This window comes from Canis lupus, chromosome 1, assembly GCF_011100685.1.
Source record: "Canis lupus familiaris isolate Mischka breed German Shepherd chromosome 1, alternate assembly UU_Cfam_GSD_1.0, whole genome shotgun sequence".
In the NCBI taxonomy this organism is placed as follows: Eukaryota; Metazoa; Chordata; class Mammalia; order Carnivora; family Canidae; genus Canis; species Canis lupus.
The window spans coordinates 37,551,426-37,578,235 of record NC_049222.1 but is presented as its reverse complement, the minus strand read 5'-3'; the positions used below and the strand labels follow the sequence as shown (position 1 = coordinate 37,578,235).

At 37.2% G+C, this 26,810-nt stretch overlaps 1 protein-coding gene across 5 annotated transcripts in view; it reads right to left on the bottom strand.

Annotated features, from left to right (window-relative positions):
- The window catches only part of GRM1 (glutamate metabotropic receptor 1), a 398,087-nt gene that overhangs the window by 268,033 nt on the left and 103,244 nt on the right, over window positions 1–26,810 (bottom strand). For all 5 annotated transcript variants that reach the window (XM_038526271.1, XM_038526276.1, XM_038526273.1 and 2 more), the window contains exon 3: window positions 7,353–7,602. In XM_038526271.1, coding sequence (XP_038382199.1) covers window positions 7,353–7,602 — 250 coding nt within the window. The remainder of the gene's footprint in view (window positions 1–7,352; window positions 7,603–26,810) is intronic.

Sequence of the window (26,810 nt, the reverse complement as noted above, 5' to 3'; positions counted from 1 at the left end):
AAGACTAACAACCTGGTAACAAGATAAACATATATGTCTACAAAATATTTCACTAAGAAAGATATTAAAATGGCAAATAAGCACATAAAAATGTTCAACGTTATTAGTCATTATAAAAATGCAAATTAGTACCACAAAGAGATGCCACTGCCCACTCACCAGAATAGTTAAAAGTAAAAAAGACTCACAATACTATTTTGGTAAAGATGTAAAGGAATGAGAACTTTCATACATCACTAGTGGAACTGCAAAATTGTATAGCCACTTCAGAAAATAGTTTGGCACTTTCTTATAAAGCAGCTTAAAAAGTTAAATATATACTTACCATGTGACCCATAATCTCACCCCTAGATATTTAAGAAAATTTATATGTACACACAAAGGTGCATACATGAATGTTTATAGCTGCATTATTCATTATAATCAAAACTGTAAATGATCCAAATGTTCATCAATAGGAGAATGGATAAGCAAATTGAAGCAATAAAGAAGCTACTAATATGTACCATTGCATGAGTGTATCTCAAAAGCACTTCACCAACTAAAAGAAGTCAGACACAAAAGATTACATTCTATGTGATTTCCTCTATACAAAATTCTAGAAAAGGCAAAGTAATAACAGAAAGCAGCTGATGAGCAATTCAGTCATCAGAACCCAATCCCACAATCAGAAAGAAATAGTAGTTCACTGTTCAGCCCTGGGCAACTTGGAGATGACTAGACTAATCTGCCACATGTCTAGAGGCTTCCTACTCTGTATCTTGATTAGTCAGAAAACTAGAACATGATTATACTTTCATAGGGCAGGTGGATAGGGCAGTTTGAGTGGCAGGTGAGAACAGAAATACAGGAAATAGAGCTACAAATAGAGCTACAAAAATTATTACTATTACTACTACTGTCAATATTATTATTTACTACTCCCAGATATATCTTTACTTTTGAAAAAAATCTTGAAGGCAAATACATTTTAAGAAATTAAAAAAATAAAAATAAAAATACACTAGAGCCAAAGTGGCAGGATAATAGGCAGTAAAGTTAAACCTCGCTTCATCTTTCCTTTCAAACAGGAAATTGTTCCTGAGAACAATTCATTCATAGTAAATGCCACCTCAGTGCAAAGCACAGATGTAAGCATCACAGGGTAGCGGTTCTGAAGCTTAACTCATCTTCAGTCTTTAAAAAAGAAGATCCAAAGTCCTTCACCAAGAAATTCTATTGATGATCTCAGGTGGGATGCAAGAATCTCCTTTTGTAAATGCCCCTGCTGCTTCTTGTGTGCAGTCAGATTGCAATCAGACTATCACAAGAACTACAAAAAAATGTACTAAGATAAATTCCCTGTTGTCTTCAATCAGTCTCAAACACAAACTAGACTAAATCATAATGACTTCCTTTTTCATCCATTCAAATTGAGCCAGTGCCTTATTGATAGAGGGTATCCAAAACCCTTCAGTGTTTTAGTACCTTAAAGGCAAGTAGAGACCAAAATATTAATTTTCAGTTTTCAGATGAACATTATCTGAAATAGGTATTGGTATAAGGGAAGAGTTAATTATTAAAACACAAATCAGCCACCCAATTATTGTGAAAATCCTAAGCATTTCTGTGGATGAAATCTATGCTCAAAATATTTGTCAATATCCTACAAGTCATGTTTATTCTTCAGAGTACTCTAAACTAAAGCCCCTGTCCTTCCCTAGAACACATTTCTCACAGACTTTTTCTAACAGTGTAATCTTCCACAAAGTTCTCATTAATCTGTCTGTGGAGGAGGAGTGTTTTAAGGAAGGTATTGCCTGTCAGCAGGCTATCATTCTCTGCCCTTGGGAACCCAGAGATGGCCAGGTTATGTATCTGTAAGCCAGGACCATCAGGCATCAGAAAAAGCCCATCAGCTTTGCCAGGCTCTTGATTATAATCCATTTTGGTGGAGGTCACACTTCATTGAAAGTCCACATTTGCTTTACAATATATAACCTTTGCAATTTTGTCTGAAGGCTGAAAACTTTAGATATTTTCCCCATTTTTTTTTCATAATGGAAAGATGAAATCTAAAACAATTCATTAAAAAAAAAAACGTGTGAAACATAACACCATGGTATATCATCTTGTTTCAAGGGTATAAAGGTCATTTTTCCAAATATGTGTTCTGGAAGAAAAAGACAAAAACCTGATTTGTAAAAAACAAAACAAACAAACAAAAACAGGTATTTCTTTTGTTTTGTACCTTCTTTCCAGATAAAGCAAATTGTTCCTTTCCAGTTATTTTTTAAAAAATATGTACTTAATGTTGTTTGTTACTTTCAACTCAAAAACCAGAATTTTTGTGTCAGAATTTTTGTGGATCAAGTTTTAGAAGGAATTTCTCTGCAGTAATAGATTATGGAAAGTGAGTCTATGGGTTAGAAGATAAGAGTTGGGAGAGATGATAGATAAACAGCCCACACCGATAAGGGATAGGCATTTGAAACGTAAGGACTCTATACTTATAATTTGAATGGCCAGGATATAGTAGGGAGATGTGGCAAAACGAAAGGTTATTGACTTCATTGTCTTTATTGGATGTTTCTTTTGTATAGTGGAGAAATTAGATGAGGTCATAATCCAATAAAGGGGGCGAGGACATATACATTTGATTCTGAGAATCATGTCAAAAGAAGCAATTTCATAGAACCAAGATGGAACTTTCTTTCGTATAATGATTAATTGTGGTTGGTTGACTTATTTGGTGACAATGTTCTGTCAATTTGTCCAAAGTCAAAGGTTTGACTGTTCTGTGGGTCTGCTGGCTACATTCTATGACCATGTTAAGACACTAATACTGACCAGCTGTATTCAACAAATTGTCCTGATTTTAATAAGGTGATGGGTAAGAAAATGTAAGTGGATTAATCTAAATTCATGAAACTTAGAAAACTTTAGAGACTTTAGAAAAAATAAAATCTAGGAGGGAGATATATTGACAAGACTGCACATACAGCTAGAAGTTGCAACTTGATACTAGACTATAACCCTTACAGACATGCCTGCAGAAATGAGAGAATCAAGCCCACCAAATGCCCATTGCTATGAGGGACAGAGAAGCATTTGGAATAGAATTCATCCTTCAGAAAGTGGGAGAATCAAACAACTGAAGGGAAAGCTTATTCTAGGTATGATGTAGTGTTACTCCTTGGCCAGGTTCCCTGTTCAGCTCTCAGGGACTCATATCTGATGTCATATCTCTCCCAGGGAAGGAAGATAACTGTGAACCAAGAATGAGAAAAGGTCATTTCCCCCAAAATCCTCTGAGATATAAGAGTAACAGCCAATATCACTCTGATAGACCCTCACAGAATATATCCCAGAAAGGCAGAGAAGCAGCAAGTGTGGCATAGTTTTGGTATCTCAAGGGCTCCATGTATCATTGGCAATAACCACTGGTACAGGGAACTTCATTATGATGACAGGTCCTAGGATGTGACAGTAGGATTCAACACAGGTAGAGAAAGATAGGAATAAAAAAGGTAGACCTCACATGTAGCTGACCTCTTCATGAGCAAGCATGCATGGGACTCGGAAATACTTGTATGAGCACAGCTGTATTTCAGGTAAGCAAGAGCCAGAGAGGTACGTTTACACTGCCAACTTTGCTCAGCTTTTAAATAATGATGATGGAATGAATCCTTTACACTCCAATTACTCACTGCAACATTTTGTATAATTATATTTCACAATTAGGCAGTCCGTATAACCCTAAGCTCACATATTTGCCACATCTCTTTAAGATCTCCAGAATCTGGGATCTCTGGGTGGCGCAGCGGTTTGGCGCCTGCCTTAGGCCCAGGGTGTGATCCTGAAGACCCGGGATCGAATCCCACGTCGGGCTCCCGGTGCATGGAGCCTGCTTCTCCCTCTGCCTGTGTCTCTGCCTCTCTCTCTCTCTCTCTCTCTCTCTCTGTGTGACTATCATAAATAAAAATTTAAAAAAAAGATCTCCAGAATCCATGCAGATAGCGTCTTTATGGATATCAAAGAGAATGAATTCTGAAAAAGCAGACAACTGTTTTTTGAAAATGGTAAAAATGAGAATATTATTAAAACAAGTATCCTTCCTAAAAGCAGTCATTTTACAAAATTAATAAAAAGGACTGAATATCTGCAGGTCGCCTGTCCTAGTACCTATATTACCATCCTTATTCTGAACAACACTTCAACAATGCTGCTTACCTCCTTTTCACTCATGAGGAAGTAATATTTCTTTTTTTTGTATATTTTTATGGGAGTTCGATTTGCCAACATATCGTATAATACCCAGTGCTCATCCCGTCAAGTGCCCCCCTCAGAGCCTGCCACCTATTCACCCCATCCCCCCACCCACCTCCTCTTCCACTACCCCTTGTTACTTTCCCAGAGTTAGAAGTCTCTCATCTTCTGTCACCCTCACTGATATTTCCCACTCATTTTCTCTCCTGTCCCCTTTAATCCCTTTCACTATTTTTTATATTCCCCATATGAATGAAATCATATAATTTTTGTCCTTCTCTGATTGATTTACTTCACTCAGCATAATACCCTCTAGTTCTATCCATGTTGAAGCAAATGGTGGGTATTCGCCAATTCTAATGGCTGAGTAATATTCCATTATATATACAGACCACATCTTCTTTATCCACTCATCTTTCAAGGCTCCTTCCACAGTTTGCTATTGTGGACATTGCTGCTATAAACATTGGGGTGCATGTGTCTCGGTTTTCACTGCATCTGTATCTTTGGGGTAAATACCCAGCAGTGCAATTGCTGGGTCACAGGGTAGTCCTATTTTTAACTCTTTGAGCACAGTGTTTTCCAGAGTGGCTGCACCAGTTCACATTCCCACCACCAGTACAAGAGGGTTCCCCTTTCTCCACATCCTCTCCAACATTTGTTGTTTCCTGTCTTGTTAATTTTCCCCATTCTCACTGGTGTGAGGTGGTATCTCATTGTGGTTTTGATTTGTATTTCCCTGATGGCAAGTGATGCAGAGCATTTCCTCATGTGCTTGTTGGCCTTTGGTGAAATTTCTGTTTATGTCTTTTGCCCATTTCATGACTGGATTGTTTATTTCTTTGCTGTTGAGTTTAATAACAAGTTCTTTATAGATCTTGGGTACTAGCCCTTTATCTGGTATGTCATTTGCAAATATCTTCTCCCACTCTGTAGGCTGTCTTTTAGTTTTGTTGACTGTTTCTTTTGCTGTGCAGAAGCTTTTTATCTTGATGAAGTCCCAATAGTTCATCTTTGCTTTTGTTTTCCTTGCCTTCATAGATGTATCTTGCAAGAAGTTGCTGTGGCCAAGTTCAAAAAAAGTGTTGCCTGTGTACTCCTCTAGGATTTCGATGGATTCTTGTCTCACATTTATATCTTTCAACCATTTTGAGTTTATCTTTGTGTATGGTGCAAGAGAATGGTCTGGTTTCATTCTTCTGCATGTGGCTGTCCAATTTTCCCAGCACCATTTATTGAAGAGACTGTCCTTTTTCCAGTGGATAGTCTTTACTGCTTTGTCGAATATTAGTTGACCATAGAGTTGAGGGCCCATTTCTAGGTTCTCTATTTGATTCCATTGATCTATATGTCTGTTTTTGTGCCAGTACCACAGTGTCTTGATGACCACTGCTTTGTAGTACAACTTGAAATCCGGCATTGTGATGCCCCCGGCTCTGGTTTTCTTTTTCAATATTCCCCTGGCTATTCGGGGTCTTTTCTGATTCCACACAAACCATAAGATGATTTGTTCCAACTCTCTGAAGAAAGTCCATGGTATTTTGATAGGGATTGCACTGAATGTGTGAATTGCTCTGGGTAGCATAGACATTTTCACAATATTAATTCTTCCAATCCATGAGCATGGAATATTTTTCGATCTCTTTGTATCTTCCTCAATTTCTTTCAGAAGTGTTCTGTAATATTTCTTTTTTAATACTTGCTTCTAAGACTTGCTTTCTTAGGTGGCTCCACACAACTGCACTGTGTTGAAGAAGCCAAAATGATATTTTGTGGCAGTGCGCCAATTTTACTCAAATTCAATAATTTTATTCATCTTGAATTATATATATTTTTATAGATTTTTATTTATTTACTCATGAGAGACACACACAGGCAGAGACACAGGCAGAGGGAGAAGAAGGCTCTATGCAAGGAGCCTTACATTGGACTCGATCCCGGGTCTCCAGGATCATGACCTGGGCTGAAAGTGGCACTAAGCCACTGAGCCAACCAGGCTGCCTGAATTCTACTTTGATCTTGAATCTATATCTTCTCATGCAAGAGTATTTCTTTGTTTCTTTATTTATTTAGTTGCATTTATATCCCATCTTTTATCTCAAAGTTTTTGAAGTATCCTGTACCTCTAGTTCCAGATGATGATGAGATTATTGTTACTATATCGCAGTCGTTACAAGTTCAAAGACAGAGGAAGGGTCTGGAGAGGATGTGCACACCATTATTACTCAGTTTCCTACAGAAGAGGATCAGTGTTTGAGTTATTTCAACAGGTGACCTATGGACTGTATTCTAGCCAGTAGAGGAGATAGCAAGAGAAAAAGCAATCTGGAAATCAGTATGACAGTCATGCATCAGTGAAGGCTTTTTTTGGCAAACTCAGTAGATTCCTTGGAAAAATTTAGCAGTTCCTTGGTTCAATATTATAAGTTGGCAAATTAAACAACATATCTGTTATGTCAAAAACTATACGAAAAATACAATGATACTGAAAATCTATTCCTGCACAAATAAAGATGATCTAGAAAGAAGAGCAGAGATTTTGGAAGCCACCGCCTGCTCTTTCAGAAGTTGCATGCTGAAAGCATCACTCAGCCATCTCATGCATGTAAAAGAGCACATTATCAAGTTCCAAAATTCAGCTGCATATTTTCACTTGCATTAGTCAGCCTAAATTTCGTATCCTAATATATATTTCCATCTTCACTGCTACCCTCCATCCACCAATACTCCATTAAGTTTCTTATGCTTAGGAAGTGTGAAGACATAAGCATGTGCGTGGTTTGGTGGCTGGAGGGCCAGAAGCACATGAAAGTAATAATTCTTCAGAACAAAACATTCTGACAACAACTTCCCACCTTTTTCTGAAGTAGTCTCATCATCCTTTCATTCACTATCCTGCTCTTGCCTTGCAGGAAAATGATAGCCTCAACTCTCCATGATCCAGAGCTAAGGTTCAGCCCAGCAGAGCATATCTCACCCTCTTTGGAGTCAGGAAATCCAGATTTGTGATAGAAACATATGTGGGCCAAAGTGTGATGTGTGTGCACATGTGCCTGTGTAAGAGAGAGAAAGAGAGAGAAGGAGCAAGAGAGAGAGAGATTTACCTTCCAATGAGCGAGAACTCTCCCACGACGCCCAGGCGCCTCATAGCACTCAGGAGGCCTCGAACTGTCATGCCTTCACAGAAGCAGACCACCACTCTGGCCTTGGGAAGCCTCTCCCGGAGCTTGCGCAGGAGTCGGTCAAAGCTCTTTTCCCCAGCATTGCTGTAGATTTTGTCTGAATGCGCGATGCAGAGGCCTTCCTGGGCAGCCAGCTCTTTGAAAGCATCCATTCCACTCTCCCCATAATTCCCTGTCCAGAAACAATCAGCAGATGTTCAAGACAACCTGGCAGTGCAGCACTTATAAGCTGGAATAAAGACTCATTAGTCACAGGGAATGAAGAAGACAGATTTGCAAATAATTTGTAAATATAACTGGAACTGAAGGAAGATCTGGATGGATTCAAGAGAGTCATCAAATGTAATCAAACCACCAACACTGAGAAGATAATGAGAAACTATTTAATCAGGGTATCCACAGTGAAACAAGTTTTTAGAAATGAAGGACTACTGCTCTATTTTACAACAGTTATCAGTAGCGGTTGTCATAGATTTTAGCAACGTGGGAGAGATTGTCACATTAGGGGTAGGAGGTCAACCAGAACAATGAGAAGGCCTCTTCATTTGAGGGCTCACTTCTGCTAGCTGCCGTTAAGAGGCAGACTCTCATGGTGATAGCAAACCCTACAACATTTTATGAAGAGTAAGCAAAACAAATGGAACACCTGGCCAGGCCAGAATAAGCAGACAAGAAGTAGCTACACGGTTTAGTCAAAATCTACCACCCTCTGATGAAATGACAGGATTATGAGAGATTTGGCTTTATGTTCTGATTTTTATTTTAATCTCATTCTCAGAATAAAATATACTTTAAAAAACTAAGAACTCATAAAAATCAGTGTAATAAATCAAATAGCACATTGTGCCAATTTCCCATTTCTCTATTTCACTGATGACTTTAGCCCCCATCTTTGTGTCCTCTATACGAATTCTTTCCCCAAGTTTGGGGATTTTGACACCTGTGTCAATCATCCAATACCATGTCCTCCATGTTTCTCAACCCCCTCCAACCAATGATATTTCCTATAACTCACCTACTTTTCATGGTCACACTTTTGACCTTGTTGTCACAAATATTTCTCATATCTCTGGAAGCAGATGTCAAACATCCCAGTCTCTGTTTATCCCCTTTTGTTTTTTAAGTTCATTTATTCTATTACCCCCACTCCAACATTTATTCAACCTTGTCAAAACCTCAAATCCATTCACCCTCCATCTTTCTTTCCATTCTCCCACTCATTTGCCTCTTAGCCCATCATATGTCATAGCCTAGCCTCATGATCTTTCCCTTACAAATTCTTTAATTGCCTTGTGTTTTCCTGACAAAATCCCAATACTAGTTAAAGCTAACCATTTACCTATTCCATGTCTATACCTGAGGACCTAAGTATGCCTAGAAAAAGCTCAAAATCTTGGTGACTGGTTTTATTTAAAATTCGTGATGGATGCCCTGCGTGGCTCAGTGGTTGAGCACCTGCCTTTGGCTCAGGGTGTGATCCTATAGTTCCAGGATTGAGTCTCACATTCGGGTCCCTACAGGGAGCCTGCCTCTCCCTCTGCCTACATCTCTGCCTCTCTCCGTGTGTCTCTCACGAATAAATAAAAAAAAAATCTTTAAAAAAAATTCATGAGCATTCATGTCAAAAGGGGCATTCAGTAGTGCAAGGAAATTATACTATATCTCCTCCATAAATAAAATCTCCTCATCTCTAACATGATTATTTCATCTTTACTCTTCCCTCCTTAAATTTCCAAACTACTGACCCCACCTCTGATCCTCATCTCAGCTGGGATCCTCATTTCATATTTCAATAAGGACACAGAAATAACTAACTCAGCTATACATTAATCTACAAAGCTTTCTTTGTCGGCACTTATTTCTCTGGCATTCCTCCTGTTGCAAATTTGAAGTATTTCCCTCGCAGGATAGAGTCAACTCCTACTCATAAACACTTAGGTCTCCTTGTTTTTTTGTCTATTCAAGAACTTTCTCTGGCTATTGTCCCCTCTCTTTTGTAAAAAATCAATTATTTCATTCTAATGGTGTCAATCAAAAATTAAAAATTAAACTTTTGTGCTCTTTTCTCCACTTGAGATGCTACCTCATTCAATAGTCCTGCTCACAACAATGATAAAAAGCTGGGTCAATGTGTTTGCTTCATCATCTCCCATTCTTTTTGTTGTTGTTGTATATTTTTTTATTGGAGTTCGATTTGCCAACATATAGTATAACACCCAGTGCTCATCCTGTCAAGTGCCCCCTCAGTGCCTGTCACCCAGTCACCCCATTCCCCCTCCTACCTCCCCTTCCATTACCCCTTGTTGGTTTCCCAGAGTTAGAAGCCTCTCATGTTCTATCACCGTGTCTGATATTTCCCACTCATTTTCTCTCCTTTCCCCTTTAATCCCTTTCACTATATTTTATATTCCCTGAATGAATGAAACCATATAATGTTTGTCCTTCTCCGATTGGCTTACTTCACTCAGCATAATACCGTCCAGTTCTATCCACATTGAAACAAATGGTGGGCATTCCATTCCATTCTTCTCAGAATCTTCTCCTATCAAACTCTTCTCTTGTCAAGGTCACAAAAAATTTCCCTGTTGTCTATCTCATGATCTGTTCTCTGTCTTCATCTTCATTAATCATGCAGCTGCACTCAACAGCTGACCACATCCTCCTTCAAACACTTTATTCTCTCAGTCTCTGTGACACACCCTCTCATGGTTTACTTACCAGTTTACACTGACTACTCTTCAATGTATGGGCTAGATTTTCCTCCTCTGCTCAACTTTGAATATTCTCATGCCACAACCTGGTCTCTTCTTTATCTATATCTCACAGTAAGTACACTCATTCAGTCACATTCCTTCAAATGCCATTTGAATATTATAGTTGAATCCCAAATATAGGTTGTCAGACTAGATTGTCCTTTGGAGCAAAAGATTAGAATATTGGGTTGCATCCTTGATATATCCATTTATAGACATCTCAAACTTAATGTATCTGAAACAGAATTTTTTTCCCTCTCCAACTTGCAAATCTGCTCTTTCCACACATCTGCTGTTAGTAAATTATGCAATTACCCACCACATTGCTCAATAACAATGTTTAGGAACTCTTGATTTCTATCTTTTCTCATATTCCAGATCCATTCCACAGACTCTATCTCTAAAACTTGTCTAAGCCAGGCTCCTCCTCCATTCCAACCCCTGCCATCCTAAACCCAGTGTCTTAGGTCAGGTTTCCTAAAAATAGAGCTGAGATGAATATTCTTGTTCAATTTACTTATTGAGGAGAAAAGGAACAAGAGAATCTGTGAAGGAGTATGGAGTATGCTAAGCAGGAATGTGGTCTCAGCTAGAGATTAGCTTCAGTCTGATTTCATAAAGAAGTGCTACAGCACAAGCTATATCACAGAGTTAGCCCCACCTTCAGGCAACAGGACCCGCTTGTTAATCAGTCATTAGCTAAGGTCCATAAGAGGGCAAGGGAGGGATAGCCTCCCAGGAAGGGGTCTGCTGAGATTTATAAAAGCCTACTTTCACAGTAGCTGGGAGACAGGTGCATAAGGCAGACAGGAAATCTGGGCAGGCCATCGACAGCATCTTCTACTCCAAGTAACTATCAGTTCTTGCCTAGACAACTGCCCTACCCTCCAATTGTTTTCCTTGCTTCTACTCTTGTTCCTAATGACTCATTCCAAACACAGAGTGATCAGTTATGGTGTAAATCAGAATCTACCACTCCTCTTCAAAAAGTTTCAAGTTTCAATCACTTCCCAACAAACTTGGAATGATACCAAAACTCCCTTCCCCTGAACTACCGGCCTTTACGTGTACTGAGCCTTCCAACTTCCCCACCCCCATCTCTGCCCACTACTTCTCCTCCACCTTCTCTAGACCCACAGCTGTCTTTTTATTCTTGGAATACCCTAAACTTATTCATGCATCTATATTAGCTGTTTCCATCACCTGAGAAGATGATCTTCTACAGATCTTATCTCAATATAAATATCACCCCTTCTGAAAAACCTTTCCTGATCAGTTAGCTTAAGTAAATCCCCAGCAAATCCTGATCATGTCCCTTGATTTTCTCTTAAGAATATATATCTGACACTTTTTCTTGTTAATTTTTCTCTTCCCCCTAGAATATAAACTCCATGAGAATATCTTTTTATGACTTACCCCATGATGTATCCTTAATCCTTAGAATAATTCTGACACTAAATGCACAGTAAAAGTGCATTTGTTGCAACAGAACAATAAAGTAATGAGCAAAGGTTATAAATAAGCAATTTTAACAAAATAAGTAAAAGTGGGTGATAAGCATATGAAAAAAATTACTGAGTATCATTAACTATCAAGAGAGTACCATTAAAACCAGATAATTTTTTTCACCTATCAGATTGCCAGAATTACAAAGATTATTAATATTTAATGTTGGCAAGGTAAAATTACATTTATGTTTCATGAAGGCAGTTCAAATTTTTGGTAGACAATGTGGCAGTAGTTTTCAAAATTTTTTAAGGTAAATATCAGTATACAATACATACAGTAATAGTTAAGTCAAAATAATTTTAAAAGAATGATATTACCTCTGCCCCCCAAAAAAGGGACTTAGGACTTAAATCTTAACATCTATAAAAGTTTTGTGGGCACTGTAATGAAACCTAATAAGATTTCCCTATATTGTTGAAAAAAGCTTTCTCACTTCCTTTTTCATAAGATTTAATTATCAATTAATGTATTTGCCTTTTAATTTAACTACTTTTAGTAGTGTAATCAGTCCAGTGAAACCCAAATAGAAGCATTAATGCATCACAAAATCCTCAGCTCTAATGACTTTGGAAACACATCATGTCTCATACAAGAGGCATTGACTGACTATGAGGGAGAAAACTGTAGCTGAAAAGTGGATGCTCATCTATTTGCAGAAGAAGGTTTGAGAAAGGATATCAGATGCCCCTTTATCATAATAAACATATGTTCAAGAATCTCCAAGGTACACAGACATCACTAGCCAACTCTCAGCAAAGACACTATCAGTCTGTGAGAAGATGGTGGTACAAGGGCAGTAACTTTATTGCTAAAGTGCCATTCTTGAATTTCAATCACAGAAAACTATTTTATTCCCTTATCGAAATACATGAAGATTGAGCAAGAATGTTCTATGCATTCAAATAATAAAATTCTTATTTTTTAAATCTAGTAGAGGCCTTAGATATACTCTGTCCAAACCTCTCAGATTACAGACAAGGAAATTGAATCATAGAGGGGCAATGGCTTACCAATGGGCATGAAGCTTGTTTGTGCTAGAACCAGAGCAGTTCTAAATGACTTGACTCCTACGTTACTGCTCATCTTTCTTAATAGTTAAATCAAATGAATGGGTATGTTTTCATAATAAAAAAATATCTACATAGGTCAACTGGTTTCATGAATTATTTGTCCCATTTTCTGTATTCGTATTTTATTTGGATAGCAGCTCTTCGTTATAGAAATTGATAGTTAAATATCATGCATTGGGCCATGTTTCAACTGCCCATTTTTCTCATGATGCCTAATAGACTCCAAAGTAGCACATAAATTTCCATGAGAGCAGTTCTAATATAGGAAGAACAACAATAATAACCTATACTTTTATAAATCTTTATACTTTAAAATTCACACTCACAAACATTATTTTATTCTTACAACAGCCCTAGTGTACTCATCATATTGATAAGAGAACTAGAAAAAAACCATAAAAATTGGGAAGAAAATTGCCACCATTAAGTTTAAAATCATGCTATGTTCATTTAGTAGCAAGAGAACTAATGACATGATACGGACAAGTTTAAGTATCTAATAAAGGTGCTATGGGTTAGGATTCAGGAACAGCTGCCTAAAGACATGCCTCCTATTGGAAAGGATATAAAGAAAAGGGAACCCTTGTACACTGTTGGTGGGGATACAATTCAATACAATCATTATGGAAAACAGTATGAGGTTCTTTAAAAATTTTTAAATAGAACTACCACATGATCCAACAAACACATTTCACAATACACATATATGTAAAGGAAGCAAAATCAGTCTTTCAAGGAGATACCTGCACTCCCATGTTCATGGCACCATTATTCACAATAACCAAGATACAAAAACAACTTAAGTGTCCATCAATGGATGAATGGATAAAGAAAATGTGATCTATACATATGATGGAATATTAGCCATAAAAAAGAAGGAAATCCTGCCATTTGCAACAACATGGATGAACCTGGAGGACATTATACTGAGTGAAATAAGCCAGACATAGAAAGACAAATACTGCAGGCTCTTAATACATCTTAAATACATACAATTTTATTTGTCGACTGTACCTCAATAAAGTTGGAAGTACCTTTATTCTGGGTCTTAAAATATAAACAGATTTTCCACAGACAGAAAGAAAATTAGGGGAAAGGTAGTCTTTGCCTTTCTACCCGGTCATAAGCAAAAAATGCCATACTGAAACTAAAATACTCAGCACTGAGTCTACCCTCTGCCTCCCCTCCACCTTCCATCCTGCTGCGTGGGTCTCCTCTTGCCTTTTCTGACATTGAAGGATTTATTTAGATACTTCTGTGTGCAACCCTGAAGGAAGCTGTGAATATATAAAGAAGCTCTGAATATATAACAAAACTCTCAAAAAATAAAAGAGCCGTGTAATTGTAAACACTCAGACTCGATAGAGAGCTGCATATTTTCATTCAATTAGCAAATAGTTTATTGAGCTCTCAACTTGAAAAAAAATCCTGAGCTCTGCACTTAGAGTGTTGCCAAGAAATATCATGGCCTCTGCCTTCAATTGATGAATATTTATTTTGTGTCTGGCACTGTGCTATGCATCTTAGCATTTTGTTAATTCATCATAAATCCATAAAAAATCTTATAACTCTCCTTTTACCAAGGTTAAATAACTTGCCCAACATCATCAATGATAGATCTAGGATTTAACATCTAACTCAGAAGTTCTTGCTTATCACCACCATTTCATACTGCCTCCTACGTGGACTTATATATAGTAGTGAGAGCATGACACAAGCACACAAACTATAGCAACAACAATAAGTTATAAATGCTACATAGGAAATGAAAAACACCATAATACTAATAAAGATGATCAGAGAATGCCTTTTCGAAGCAGGAATGAAACGGGACTTTGAAGAATGTAAGCATGAGACTGGCATTAGGGTAAAGGGGAGCAAATGAGAATTCACACACACACACAAAAAAAAGATTTTTAAAAGCAAGGAGTAATGTCTCCCCACTGGAGCAGAAGGTTCATGGTTTATAGGACAGTCTATATAACAGGTTCCTAGTGAAGCATCTGGCATACCACTACAAAACTGCAACATGGAAATGTGCTATATGTTGCTGTGTTGTAACAGATTTTATAACAGACTTTATCACTGTTAGAATGTTGCCTAAAGCCTAAAGAGTGAGAGAGAAAAGGAAGAGTGGCATCTGACAAAGCCCATAAAATATAATAAAATATGTTGAAAAATCTTAATCTATCTTATGTGACGAAATAAATTACAGAGTCAATGAAGATTTTCTATAAAACTAAGCTTCCAAACAAAACTTATGGGGAGATTTATGAGAGAGAACACAGGATTTACAAAGAAATTTCCATTGTTTGAAAATTAATTTAAAAAATAATAAAACTAGACATTATTACCTATACAAAGTTTTAAAAGGTACTTAAAACAGTGGTAAAAATAGAATTATCTCAAGAAAGAAAAAATAACGGTTATATCTCTGAATTTTCTAAGCTATACATGATTTTAAAGAACTTATATGTGATTATTATCCAACCAGATCAACAGACATCCATTGATAAAAGACTGATTTGGTAGTGGGTTGGTAGCTAAGTTTCACTGAGCAAGTAAGCTATGAAGTAAAATTATCTTGGATTTTGTAATCTACCTGTATGAACTGCCATCATGGCCAAAAGCATTCAATGGAGACCAGTACTTACATTGATGATTTTTCTTCTACTCTTAAAATACTGAGAATATATTTAAGAAACAATCTGAGCTCCATTTGGTGGCTATAATAACATTTCTGCCATCATGTTGAACCAAGTTTAAGCCCTGTTATTACGGCTTCATAAATTATCCTGGTCAAACAAATGCATTCAACATAGTTCATCTCTATATACTTATACATCAGTTATATGACGGAAACATTCATACAGGAAAAATACAGATATTTCTTCACTTTCCTTAATGAAGGAATGGTTTTGCTTTGAAAGATCCACCAGTATTATAGTCTAGACTTCCTTAATCCCTGTTTTACATATCTTACATACTTTCTTTGATATTCCATAGTAATCTCAGGCTCCCGGATAATGAAATCCTTTGGATTGTGAGCCTGTCCCTGTCTGAGAGCTTGAAAACTGATTACTCTGCCTCCTGGGATATCTTGGACAAATAAGATAATAACCCATTTTTAAAGGAATTATAGTGAAAAGGTTATTTTAACAGCATCTTCTGGAAACCCACTGCAATATTCAACAACCATCACTATCAGGAAATCCTTCTTTTTCATGTAAATTCCTTACAATGAAACCTAAATTCATTCCCTCTTCATTTTTAGTGAAGAAAGATATCAGCTGGTTTGAACTTTCTTTTTAAGTCTTTCTGGAAACCCCAATTCAGTTTTCTCTTCTCCCAGGAAAATAATCCCTGCTACTTGAACCTTTCCTGGTAAACTTTTAATTTGTTTAGTTCTTCCATTTCATACCTTAAGAATGTTATGGCTCCCCTGCCTCCATCCACATACCTGCAGTTGGAATTATGAGTCTGATCAATCAGAAATGAGTCATCACCTGCCTTAGGAGCAGTGGAATTTACATGCAAGGTCAGTGCAGGAACTTGCTCACACAGAGCATTCAGAGGAAAAGGGAATCATTTTTACCAGCAATTTCTCAGCCCTGCCTCTAACAATCCCAGTCTGGGAAGGTATTGTTAGAGCATCCAACTGGAAGAAGGAAATTACCAAAAAGTGACTATCATCTCTACACAATAGGACTGAGGCCAAGTAATCTTGCCCTTTTGCTACATCATGTTTTCAGTTATACAATATGCCTGAGTAAATAAAAGGATGATTCTTGGAGGCAGATCAACCTGGTTTGAATCCTGGATTCTAGATAAGGAGATAGATGGCCTTAAAGTGTTTTCCTTAAGTTGTGGTTTCCTCTTGTATAAAATGAGGATCATGATATGCATCTCAAAGATTTGTCATGATTATAAAAATCATATGTTAATGAATACAAAGTTCCTAGAACATACAAAAAGTTCAGGGAATGGTTTTTACTTTCCATCCATGTCTCTCTCAAGTTGTAGAATCTAAAATTGGACATAAGCTTTAGCACTGACCCAAGGGCTTTAGATTCCTTTATTTCCATGTTCCTATTTATAAAACCCAAGCTCGTGATTTTCTTTTAAACTACAGTGCTTCATCCTCCACTCATGGTCACCTTGTTCCCAGGCTGTCCCTAGTTTATTTTTTCTCCCACACTTGCACAAAGCAATTCCTTCCCTATTTTATTTCTAGTGTTTATGCAATGCATTCAAAAGTCTGTGTTTGTCTATATTGAGTCTCTGTCACTGAGTCTTTAACTTTCAGCCATAAATGCCTCATTGTATCTATTTTAGAGCTTTATGCAATAACCCAGTTTGTTGTTTCTCTCACTCAAATCCTTTATAATATGGAGAAAAGAAGTTAAGAGAAGAAAAAAACATAAGTAGTATAAAAATACAAAAGGATATCATTATTCCTGAAGAAAAGCCACATTTTTCCATTTCAGTTTTCACATGAAGAAAACAGGTTCACAGAAGTCCCTATCATATCTGTCCAGTCCTTCTGCCTATCTGGTATCATATATATGATCAAAACTGGGAAGGTTGTGGGATGCCTAAGTGGCTCAGTGGTTGATCATCTGCCTTTGGTTCAGGTGACGGTCCTGGGGTCCTGGGATGGAGTACTGCTTCTCCCTCTTCCTATCTCTCTGCCTCTCTCTGTGTCCCTCTTGAATAAATTAATAAAATCTTTTTAAAAAATACTGGGAAGGTTGTATATAGCAACAAATTCAGAGAAAGTACCCTAAAATACACACATAAACACACACACACACACACACACACACACACACACACAAAAAAAACTATGTGCAGATTTTAATGGTAACACAGTGCTGGCAAGAGTTCATGGAAATAAGCACTCTGATGTGCTACCAATGGTAGTATAAACCATTCCCATCATTTTATGGAAAATTTATAATATCGATGCTTTAAATTATATTCATATTTTTTTACTAAAAAAATTAGTTTTCAGAAATTAATTTCAAGGTGCCCAGGTGGCTCAGTCAATTAAGGGTCTGCCTTTGGCTCAGGTCATGATCCCAGAATCCTGGGCTCAAGCCCCAAGGCCTGCATGGGGCTCTCTGCTCAGCGGGCAGCCTGTTTCTCCCTCTCCCTCTGCCTGCCACTCTGCCTAGCTGTCCTCTATCTCTCTCTCTGCCAAATAAATGAATAAAATCTTTTTTTAAAAAAAGAAATTAATTTCATTGTCCATCAAGTTCCAGTTATAAGGATATTTATCACAGTACATAATTGGGAAACAGAAACAAACTCATGCTCTACAATAGGAGATAGGTTACGTAATTATTGTGTATTTACATTAAAAATACATACAACCATTTTCAAAGGTGATGATGTAAAATTATGTTCAACATCATCAAAAATATTTGTCATACTGTTAAGTACAAAAAAAGTTTAAAATAGGATGAAAAGTGTAAATTTTTACATTTTAAAAATACAATTTTTACTGTACATTTATATTTACATATATGGAAAGCAAAGAATATGCATAAAAATATTAACAGTGGTTTTCTATAGGTGGTAGAATCATACATAATTATGTTTTTCTATTCTTATCATATTTGTCTTCTAATCTACCTACAATATTATTTTGTTAATAAAAATGTTTGAAATAAAAATGCACAGGATATAGTTTTCATCTGAATATCATGCTAAACATAGCTATATGAGGTACATGGGAAATTTTTCGGGAAGGGAAATGAATTTCTCATGACTGCATAACAATCTTTCTTCCTAAAAAAAAAAAAAAATAATAATAATAATAATAATAATAATAATAATGTTACAGTGAATGTCCTTAGCAAAGTTGCCCAAAGACCTTGTGCCATTTTCTGAGATAACTACATACTTGGATTGAGAGTATGTGTAATATACATGGGTTTCCTGTTTGAAATCCCGAAATCTGAAATGAGCCCCCCTAATGTATTAAAGAAGCAGTTATTCTCTCTTTCTCTCTTTTTTTCTTTAAGATTCAGTGAGATTTAGTTTGGGAGATGTAAATTTCCTCAACTACTGAGCTTCTGCCCTAACAAACAGTATGAATTCACCTCCCTGTAAAGTTCCTCCAAGGGCTGGTCTGCAGCCCTGGCCATCTTTCCTCTATGACAAGGAGGTACTTCAGGTTGAGGCCACGGTGGTTGGCCCACTAAAGTCTCTCCCATTTGAGCAAGGGGCTAGAAGCAGTATCAATAATGTCTAAATATGATTTTGGCATTATTTCTAATAGGGAATAAAGATGAATAAAACCTGTTTAACCACTTTATGTTTCTTAATGTCTTGAACATTCTGTCTGAAGTTAAAAGAAATGAAAATACAGCTTGGTCCGCAGAGGGTAAGTAACAATAATGTTACCAGATCCTAACGCAGTGGTATAACGTGAAAATTTATGCATATCTTACTATGTCTTAATTATCTTCTTTTAACTTTACTTCACCCTTATTATCTCTTTTTTTTTTCATAATTATCTCCATTTACAAAGGAACCTAAGGCTTAGGACATAAAGTTCTTATCCAAAAATTGTGAGAGCTGCAATTTGAACTCAGATGTGTCTGACTCTGAAGTCTATGGCCCTTAATTACCTACCTCCAGCATATTTTGTGTTTCAGGCTCTAGTTTCCTCTGCATTACCCATTCTCCCATCTTCCTTACTAAAAAATATTTGATTTTGTCTAGGGTCACTATGCATAGCCAAAAGCACCTACTTTCCCTTACTCTTTTGTGGCTAGAGATGCAGGTGTGTGACCCAGTTCCAGATAAGAAGATTTAAGGCCAGGAAAGGCTTCAGAAAATTTGGGAAAGGTCAGATGCAGGCAGGCTTCTTAGGCATTTTCCCCTTCTTTCTTTATATCAGTACATGCAGCTGAGCCTGGTGGTAGAGCAGCCATGTAGGAACAATGAGGATAAAATTATGATGAGGAAGCCTACACATGAAGGCTAGAGGAACAGAAGACAGAATAGCTCAGGTACCCAGTAGCATTACTATGTTACATTCTGCTCCTGCATTGCCTTCTTCTGGATGTCTTCTTGAATTGGAAAGATGAATCCCTATGTGCTGAGCCACTATTAGGATGGTTTTCTGCTATTTGCAGATGAACACATTCTTCTTGGTCCTCTATATGACATTACACCATAAAAATTCCAGGATAAGAGCCAAAAGTCTTAACTGTCTCTAACTAGTTCTGACCTTGAGCTGCTGATCATTCTGTCTTCTTTGCTTATGCTGGAAATGTGGGTTCATACTAGGAGATCTTTAAGTTTCCCTATAGCATGAGCATTTGGTGATTCTAGAACAATATGAATCAGCACTATTTCATAATCTAGATCTTCATGTCAAAACATATTTTATATTCTCAGTATTCAGAGTAAGCATCTGCTTAGCAAAATTTTTTTTCAACAGCTTTTTCCTTCCCTAGTCTGATCTTTTACAAGTATATTATTGTAGGGGAGGAGAAAGCATTTGTTGTGTAACCATTTAAAATGTATCTTGGCCTTCAGGTTTATTTTTGCCAACTTTTAGGTGTGCATGCACTGAAAAGCAGAGAACAAGACACCGCCCTGCAGAAACAGGCAACGTATGGGAAAACAAAGCTGCTTACAGAACAAGCTCATTACATGAATCAGAAGTAATAGAAAGACATACTGTTCAGTGTCACTGGACTGACATTCAGCAGGATCCAGGTGTTCCCCTCCCCCTCCAAGTAGCTTTTACCCATCTTTTGTTCAGTGTAATTAACCCAATTGTACTATTTAGCTCTTGGTTTCCTCTTATTTAACCCCATTTTTTACCTTTTGCATCATTAGTATAAAATTCCATTTAACTGAGTCAAATAGATTTTACCTTGAGTCAAAAGGGAATTAGCCTAGGGAGGAAGACTGTCTTTAATCCAAAGGACATGTGAACCTCCTGTGGTAAATGTAGTAGACTAAAATCCCTTGAATTTGGACCTTTGAAACCTAACTGGGGCTTGGTTCTGCCTCAGGCCATGACCATGTGCCAATCCCTGAACTTCCCTGGGTTCCAGTTTCCTTATCTGTAAAGTGAGTGAGTTGTACTGGCTGATATTTGAGGTCTCCTTTTACAAGGCTGTAAGGCTAGCCGTGGCTTGCCACATCATGGTAAGAGAGCTCGTTCTACATTACTTCACATTTCAGAAACTTGGTTTGATCTGCATTTCACCTAGACGCAAGTTATGCAGGGGAGCTTCCCAATGGTGCTGCAAATACTGTTAGAGTAATATCATTTGTTTATAGGACAGGAAGCATAGTAGAATGTTGAAAAGCAGGAATCCCAGCACCAGAGCCCTGAGCTCAAATTCTGACTTCCCGTTTATTAGCTGGGAGACTTCAGGTAAGTCAGATAATTTATTTGTGCTTTGGTTCACTGGAAATAATAATAGTTACCACCTTTTAGAGTTGTTTTAAGAATTAAATGACTTTGGTGGCCCCAGTGGCTCAGCGGTTTAGTGCCACCTTTAGCCCAGGGCCTGATCCTGGAGGCCCGGGATCGAGTCCCATATTGAGCTCTCTGCGTGGAGCCTGCTTCTCCCTCTGCCTGCATCTCTGCCTCTCTCTGTGTGTCTCTTGTGAATAAACAAATAAAATCTTTTTTTAAAAGTGTACAGTTCTATGGCATTAAGTACATTGAACTGTTATAAAAAAAGAATTAAATGACTCGATCTATGTAAGTGTTAGCATATTATAAGTACCATATGAGAGTCTATTATTTATTTAGCTAACATTTCTTGAGCTCTGTGTGCTAAGCACCAGATGCCCTTTACATCATTCTCTCCTTTTGCCCTCAGAAACTCACAACATACCATCTATCATATGATAAAACTGAGGCTTGAAAGGTTGCTTATATCCATACATGGTAAATAGGAGAGAAGGGAACTCAGCCCTGGCAATCAGAGTCCAGTGCCCATAATCTTATGCAACATGCCACAGGGGGACCAGATGCACAAGTATGGGCCTAGAGGGATAAATCAGACAGGTCAGGGAGACTGGCAGGACGGGTGAAGGCTGTGTCGATGTGTGATGATGAGCAAGGCAGAGCCACTGAAGTGCCAATTAAGAACACAACCAAGTAAATATCACTGGGCATTTTATCTGCTCCTTAGGCCAGGGTATTTGGAATAAGGCCTATACACAAGGTTTTTAAAAGTGCTAGCAAAGGCCCATTTAGCCCAAGATACTTCCTTCACCGATACCTGAAATCCTGCCATTAGCAAGACATGACTTTTCTCTTTCTACTGAAAAAACAAAAAAAAAAAAAAAACAAAAAAAACTCTTGGGAGAGGTAACCCATTAAAGCCTTGACATCCTGATATGATTTGGCTTAGCAGATCATTCTGAAAGTAGTGGGCAGTTAGAAGGATCATGATGTTATAGAGATGCCAGGCTATAAAGCAGAGCAGTACATGGAAGGCAGCTTGTCAATTCCACAGCACATTGTGTCTCAGGTCTTTTCCTATGGTCATCCTTTTTTTAAAAATATTTTATTTATTCATGAGAGACACAGAGAGAGAGGCAGAGACATAGGCAGAGGGAGAAGCAGGCTCCCTACAGGGAGCCTGATGTGGGACTTGATCCCAGGATCCCAGGACTAGGACCTGAGCCAAAGGCAGATGCTCAACCACTGAGCCACCCAGGTGCCCCTCCCATAGCTATCCTTGATCATACACAACCACACTCTGATGGTGAATAATTCTTTACAACTATTATATAAAATCTTCACAGTATATTTTGACAAGAAGACTATCAAGAAGGAACTGGATGGGCATTTAATGAGATCACAAACAAAGATAATACAGTTAGTGAGAATGCCAGGGTTAATCGAAAGATGAATGGATAAAGAAGATGTGGTCTATGTATACAATGGAATGTTACTCAGCCATTAGAAACGACAAATACCCACCAATTGCTTCAACGTGGATGGAACTGGAGAGTATTATGCTGAGTGGAATAAGTCAATCAGAGAAGGACAAACATTATATGGTCTCATTCATTTGGGGAATATAAAAAATAGTGAAAGGGAATAAAGGGGAAAGGAGAGAAAATGAGTGGGAAATATCAGAGAGGGCGACAGAACATGAGAGACTCCTAACTCTGGGAAACGAACAAGGGGTGGTGTAAAGGGAGGTGGGTGGTGGGTTGGGGTGACTGGGTGATGGGGACTGAAGCGGGCACTTGGAGGGATGAGTGCTGGGTGTTATGCTATATGTTGGCAAATTGAACTCCAATAAAAAGAAATGTTTTTAAAAAGGAAAAAAAAGAGAATTCTAGGGTTAAAATACATATAAATAAAATTAAAAAAAAAAAACACTTCACAAAGAATCTCAGTAGAAATCATTCACTATAATTTCCCTTATCTATATATGTTATCTCTTCCCTTATCCCTACGTATTAACACAATATATAACTTAATTAATACCTCACAAATAAGGATGCACCATGGTTCACTTTCCCACTCTGGTATGAAATCATCATTTGTTTTCACTAATAAAGATTAAGCAAGGAAACATTATTTCTGAGAAGCCCAATATTGGGAATCAAGGGTTTTAGGTAAGCTTGGGCCATGATATTGCCAGTGCAGAGTGAATCCTTTGTTAGGATTAGACTTCCTCTGAGCTGCCTTCTAATTTGAAGAGCTTTGAGTTGACGAACCACACAGGAACTGTTGATTATGCTCTTCCACCACACTTTGCCAAGGTCTATGACTGCCAAACTACAGCCCTCCAATATCTCTAACTCATTATAGGGAAATGAGGGCAGAAATACAGAAACTCAAATAAGCAACTCTCTAATCTCCAATTTCCTACCATCACAAGGGAACATAGAAAGACAGGTATCCTAAGAATCACATCCATCCTAAGAATGGATGTGATATCTTTGTTGTTTAATATCTTCTGGTATGTACATGCCAGGTAGAGCTAGGCCCTTATGGGCAAACAAATGAGGGGTAGAGAGTCCATGCACTAGATAAACCCAAGTTTCTGGAAGAGTCAGACACACAAAGGTATGATTTTATCTCACAAATGGTGTTGAGTGCAGTCCAGAGAAAAGAGGGTCTATATCCAGTCGAAAAGAATAAGAAAGGCTTCCCCAAGGAAGGGAAAGCTGTACTTGGTTTTAAAGAAGCCAGACATTATGATTCTGAAAGACCAGAAAATTAAATCACTAAAACTATATGCTATACATATGTTCCTTGGACCCGTTCTAATAAAGGGGTAATTATAGGTCTTTGTAGTTTAAAAAAAAAAAAAGAGGAATGAGCAATAAAATGTATGACAATTCCAAATACACATACATACATACATACACACACAGACACATACATGCATATATCTGGCTGTGTACATGAAAAAGCTGTCTTTAATGAAAGCTAACTTGAATATATTTATATGCATTTTAAAAATGAAACTATCTGATTTCCTTACTCATTCTTACCTATAACTTAACAGTTCCTTAATCTATGTTGAATCTATCCATTGTCATTACCTTATTCCAAGTCTTCATTGTCTCCATGACTATCCAAGTCTTCCAAATGGTCTCCCCACACCCATCCTTATTTCTCCCCAATCCATTCTCAATCCAGAAATTATGGTTATCTTAGACATAATTGGATCAATTCATTTACTGGCTTAGATTTCCTTAGCAGTTTCCCCTGAGACTTAGGACGGAATCCAAAAGTCACTGTGTGACCTCTTGCCTTACTGTAATTTCAGCTTCACTTCTTGCCATTGTGCCAGTCATTTCTCCAACTACATAGTACTCCTTTTTGTTTTCAAATGTAGAAAGCCCTTCCCTGGCTCAGAACCTACAATCATTTGCTTCCCTTTATCTTTATTAAACATACTTCTGTTCATCATTCACATTTTAGCTTTTCAGCTGTCTCTTACTCATGGACCTCTTCCCTAACCATCTTATATAAAGTGACCCCCATCTTAGGTCCATCCTGCTTATTCCACCCTGTTTATTTCCTTCATAACATTTATGGTGAGCTATGGATAAATGAGTGATCACATATATATTAGTGTAGTTATTTACTTAATGCTTATATACTCCATTAATGCATATACTTGTGAAGGTAAGGGCCATGTCTGTATCACTTTTGTCCAATGCAGTGAGTGGGCAATGTAACTCTTGTTGGAAGATTTATGATTAATTATTGGCCAATTCAAAAAAAATTATTGGCCAATTCATGAGGCAAATATATGATTAGTCTGCCTCATAAACTCTTTCTCCCACTGAAGTGTGATTATGTTAGATTACAAGTCCCAAAGGAATTCAGGAGGTATGGATCACTTCCTTTAACATTTTATATATATAATATTTTATGTACATAATTTTAGAGCATGGGGAATTTTAGAGATTATCTTATCTCTAACCCTTATTTTATACGTGAGTTCCAGAAAAGTGAAGAAAACTGCCATGGTCACAAAGGAAGTTAGTGGCAGTAAAACATCAAAACCCAGGGTTCCTAATTTTGAGGACAGCAACCTCTCTACCACATAGCTACATAAAATAGAATCCTAGGTTACCATTCAGAATTCTGCACACATAAAAAAAAGGGAAATATAGCAGGAGAAAACCAGTCTTGAAATTTACTTTAAGATTATAGCATTCTGAGACAGTGGGAACAAATTTGTTCTCAGCCACTACTCAATGAAATAATCAATGAAATGTGTGCTGTCCTCTCAGTTCCCAAGTTTTAACTGATTAAATAGGCACTTGGAGGAGTAGACAGTGTTTAACTTTTCTAATTTTGGAAACAGTATATAATGTCTTAATAGAGTTATTATGGAGCTAACTTTCTTCTAGGGAGAAACAGTAGCCCTTGGAGGAAAGAGCTCACTAGGGCCTCCCAGTTTATTCTAGGCTAGCTAGAGAAGTGGCAACAATTTCCACCTGAGGTTATCAGTAGCACTAACAGTGGAAACTTTACTCTATGAAGAATTATTTAATGAGAAAGTTGAAGATCATATTGGGAGATACGTTTTTTGTGCATCTATTTATTTCCTTCACGTAATCAGAAGGAACTTAGGAGAGAATCTGGTCCAACAAATGCATCCCTCTGCACATTATATCCTGAGCTTGGGTAAAATCTCTTGCTTCTTATTATTGAACTCCTCAGAAATTAGTTGCCTCCTTTCTCAGTGCTTTCTTAGTGAAACTAATATAAGATTATCTAAGGTTTTACCTCTGAAAACATCAAATAACTTCATCATTAATAAAATATAGTAAAAGGTGAGTTCATTGAGAAAAAAATAGCTTATCACAAAGTTTTCTTTAAACATTAGCATAGTAATGGGTGTTACCTACCATGAAAATTTAAAGGATATTAACATTTTAAAAACATAAAACAAACTAATTAATTCTCAACTATTCAACTTTACTTTCTCTTGACTATCAGATATCCTTCATTTGTTATTCTTAAGAAACTTTATTATTTACTTTTATTATGATTTATTTACATTTAATAGTAAATGTTATAACTCGTGCATTGACTGATACAATGCCTTATAAAGTTATTTGTATTTTACTTATAAAAATAAAGAAGGAAGGGAAGGAGGAAGGAAGAGGGGAAGGAGAAGAAAGGGATGGGGAAGGCAGGAAAAACTAAACTCTAGAGCCTTAGAAAACAATAGTACAAACATACTCAATTCTTTTTTTAACCAATTCTTAAAATCTTGAGCCATAGCAGTGTAATTTGAAACTACATTGTGGTAGAATGCTTCATGACTTCTAGTTACTCTAATTATCCTAATTATACACTGAAGCAGAATCAGAGTTGAGTATCAACAGCCAATATTTCTCTTCCTATAATTGCCTTGCTAAAGCCAAAATACCTGAAATCTTATGTCTGACCACCAGAAATGTCAACATTGCAAAACGGCTGCCTGTGTTCTGACTTATCTTTTTGCTCTTGGTAGGAAGGAAAAAAAAGAAAAAAAAAAAAAGAAAAACCCACAAAATTTCTGACATCTGGA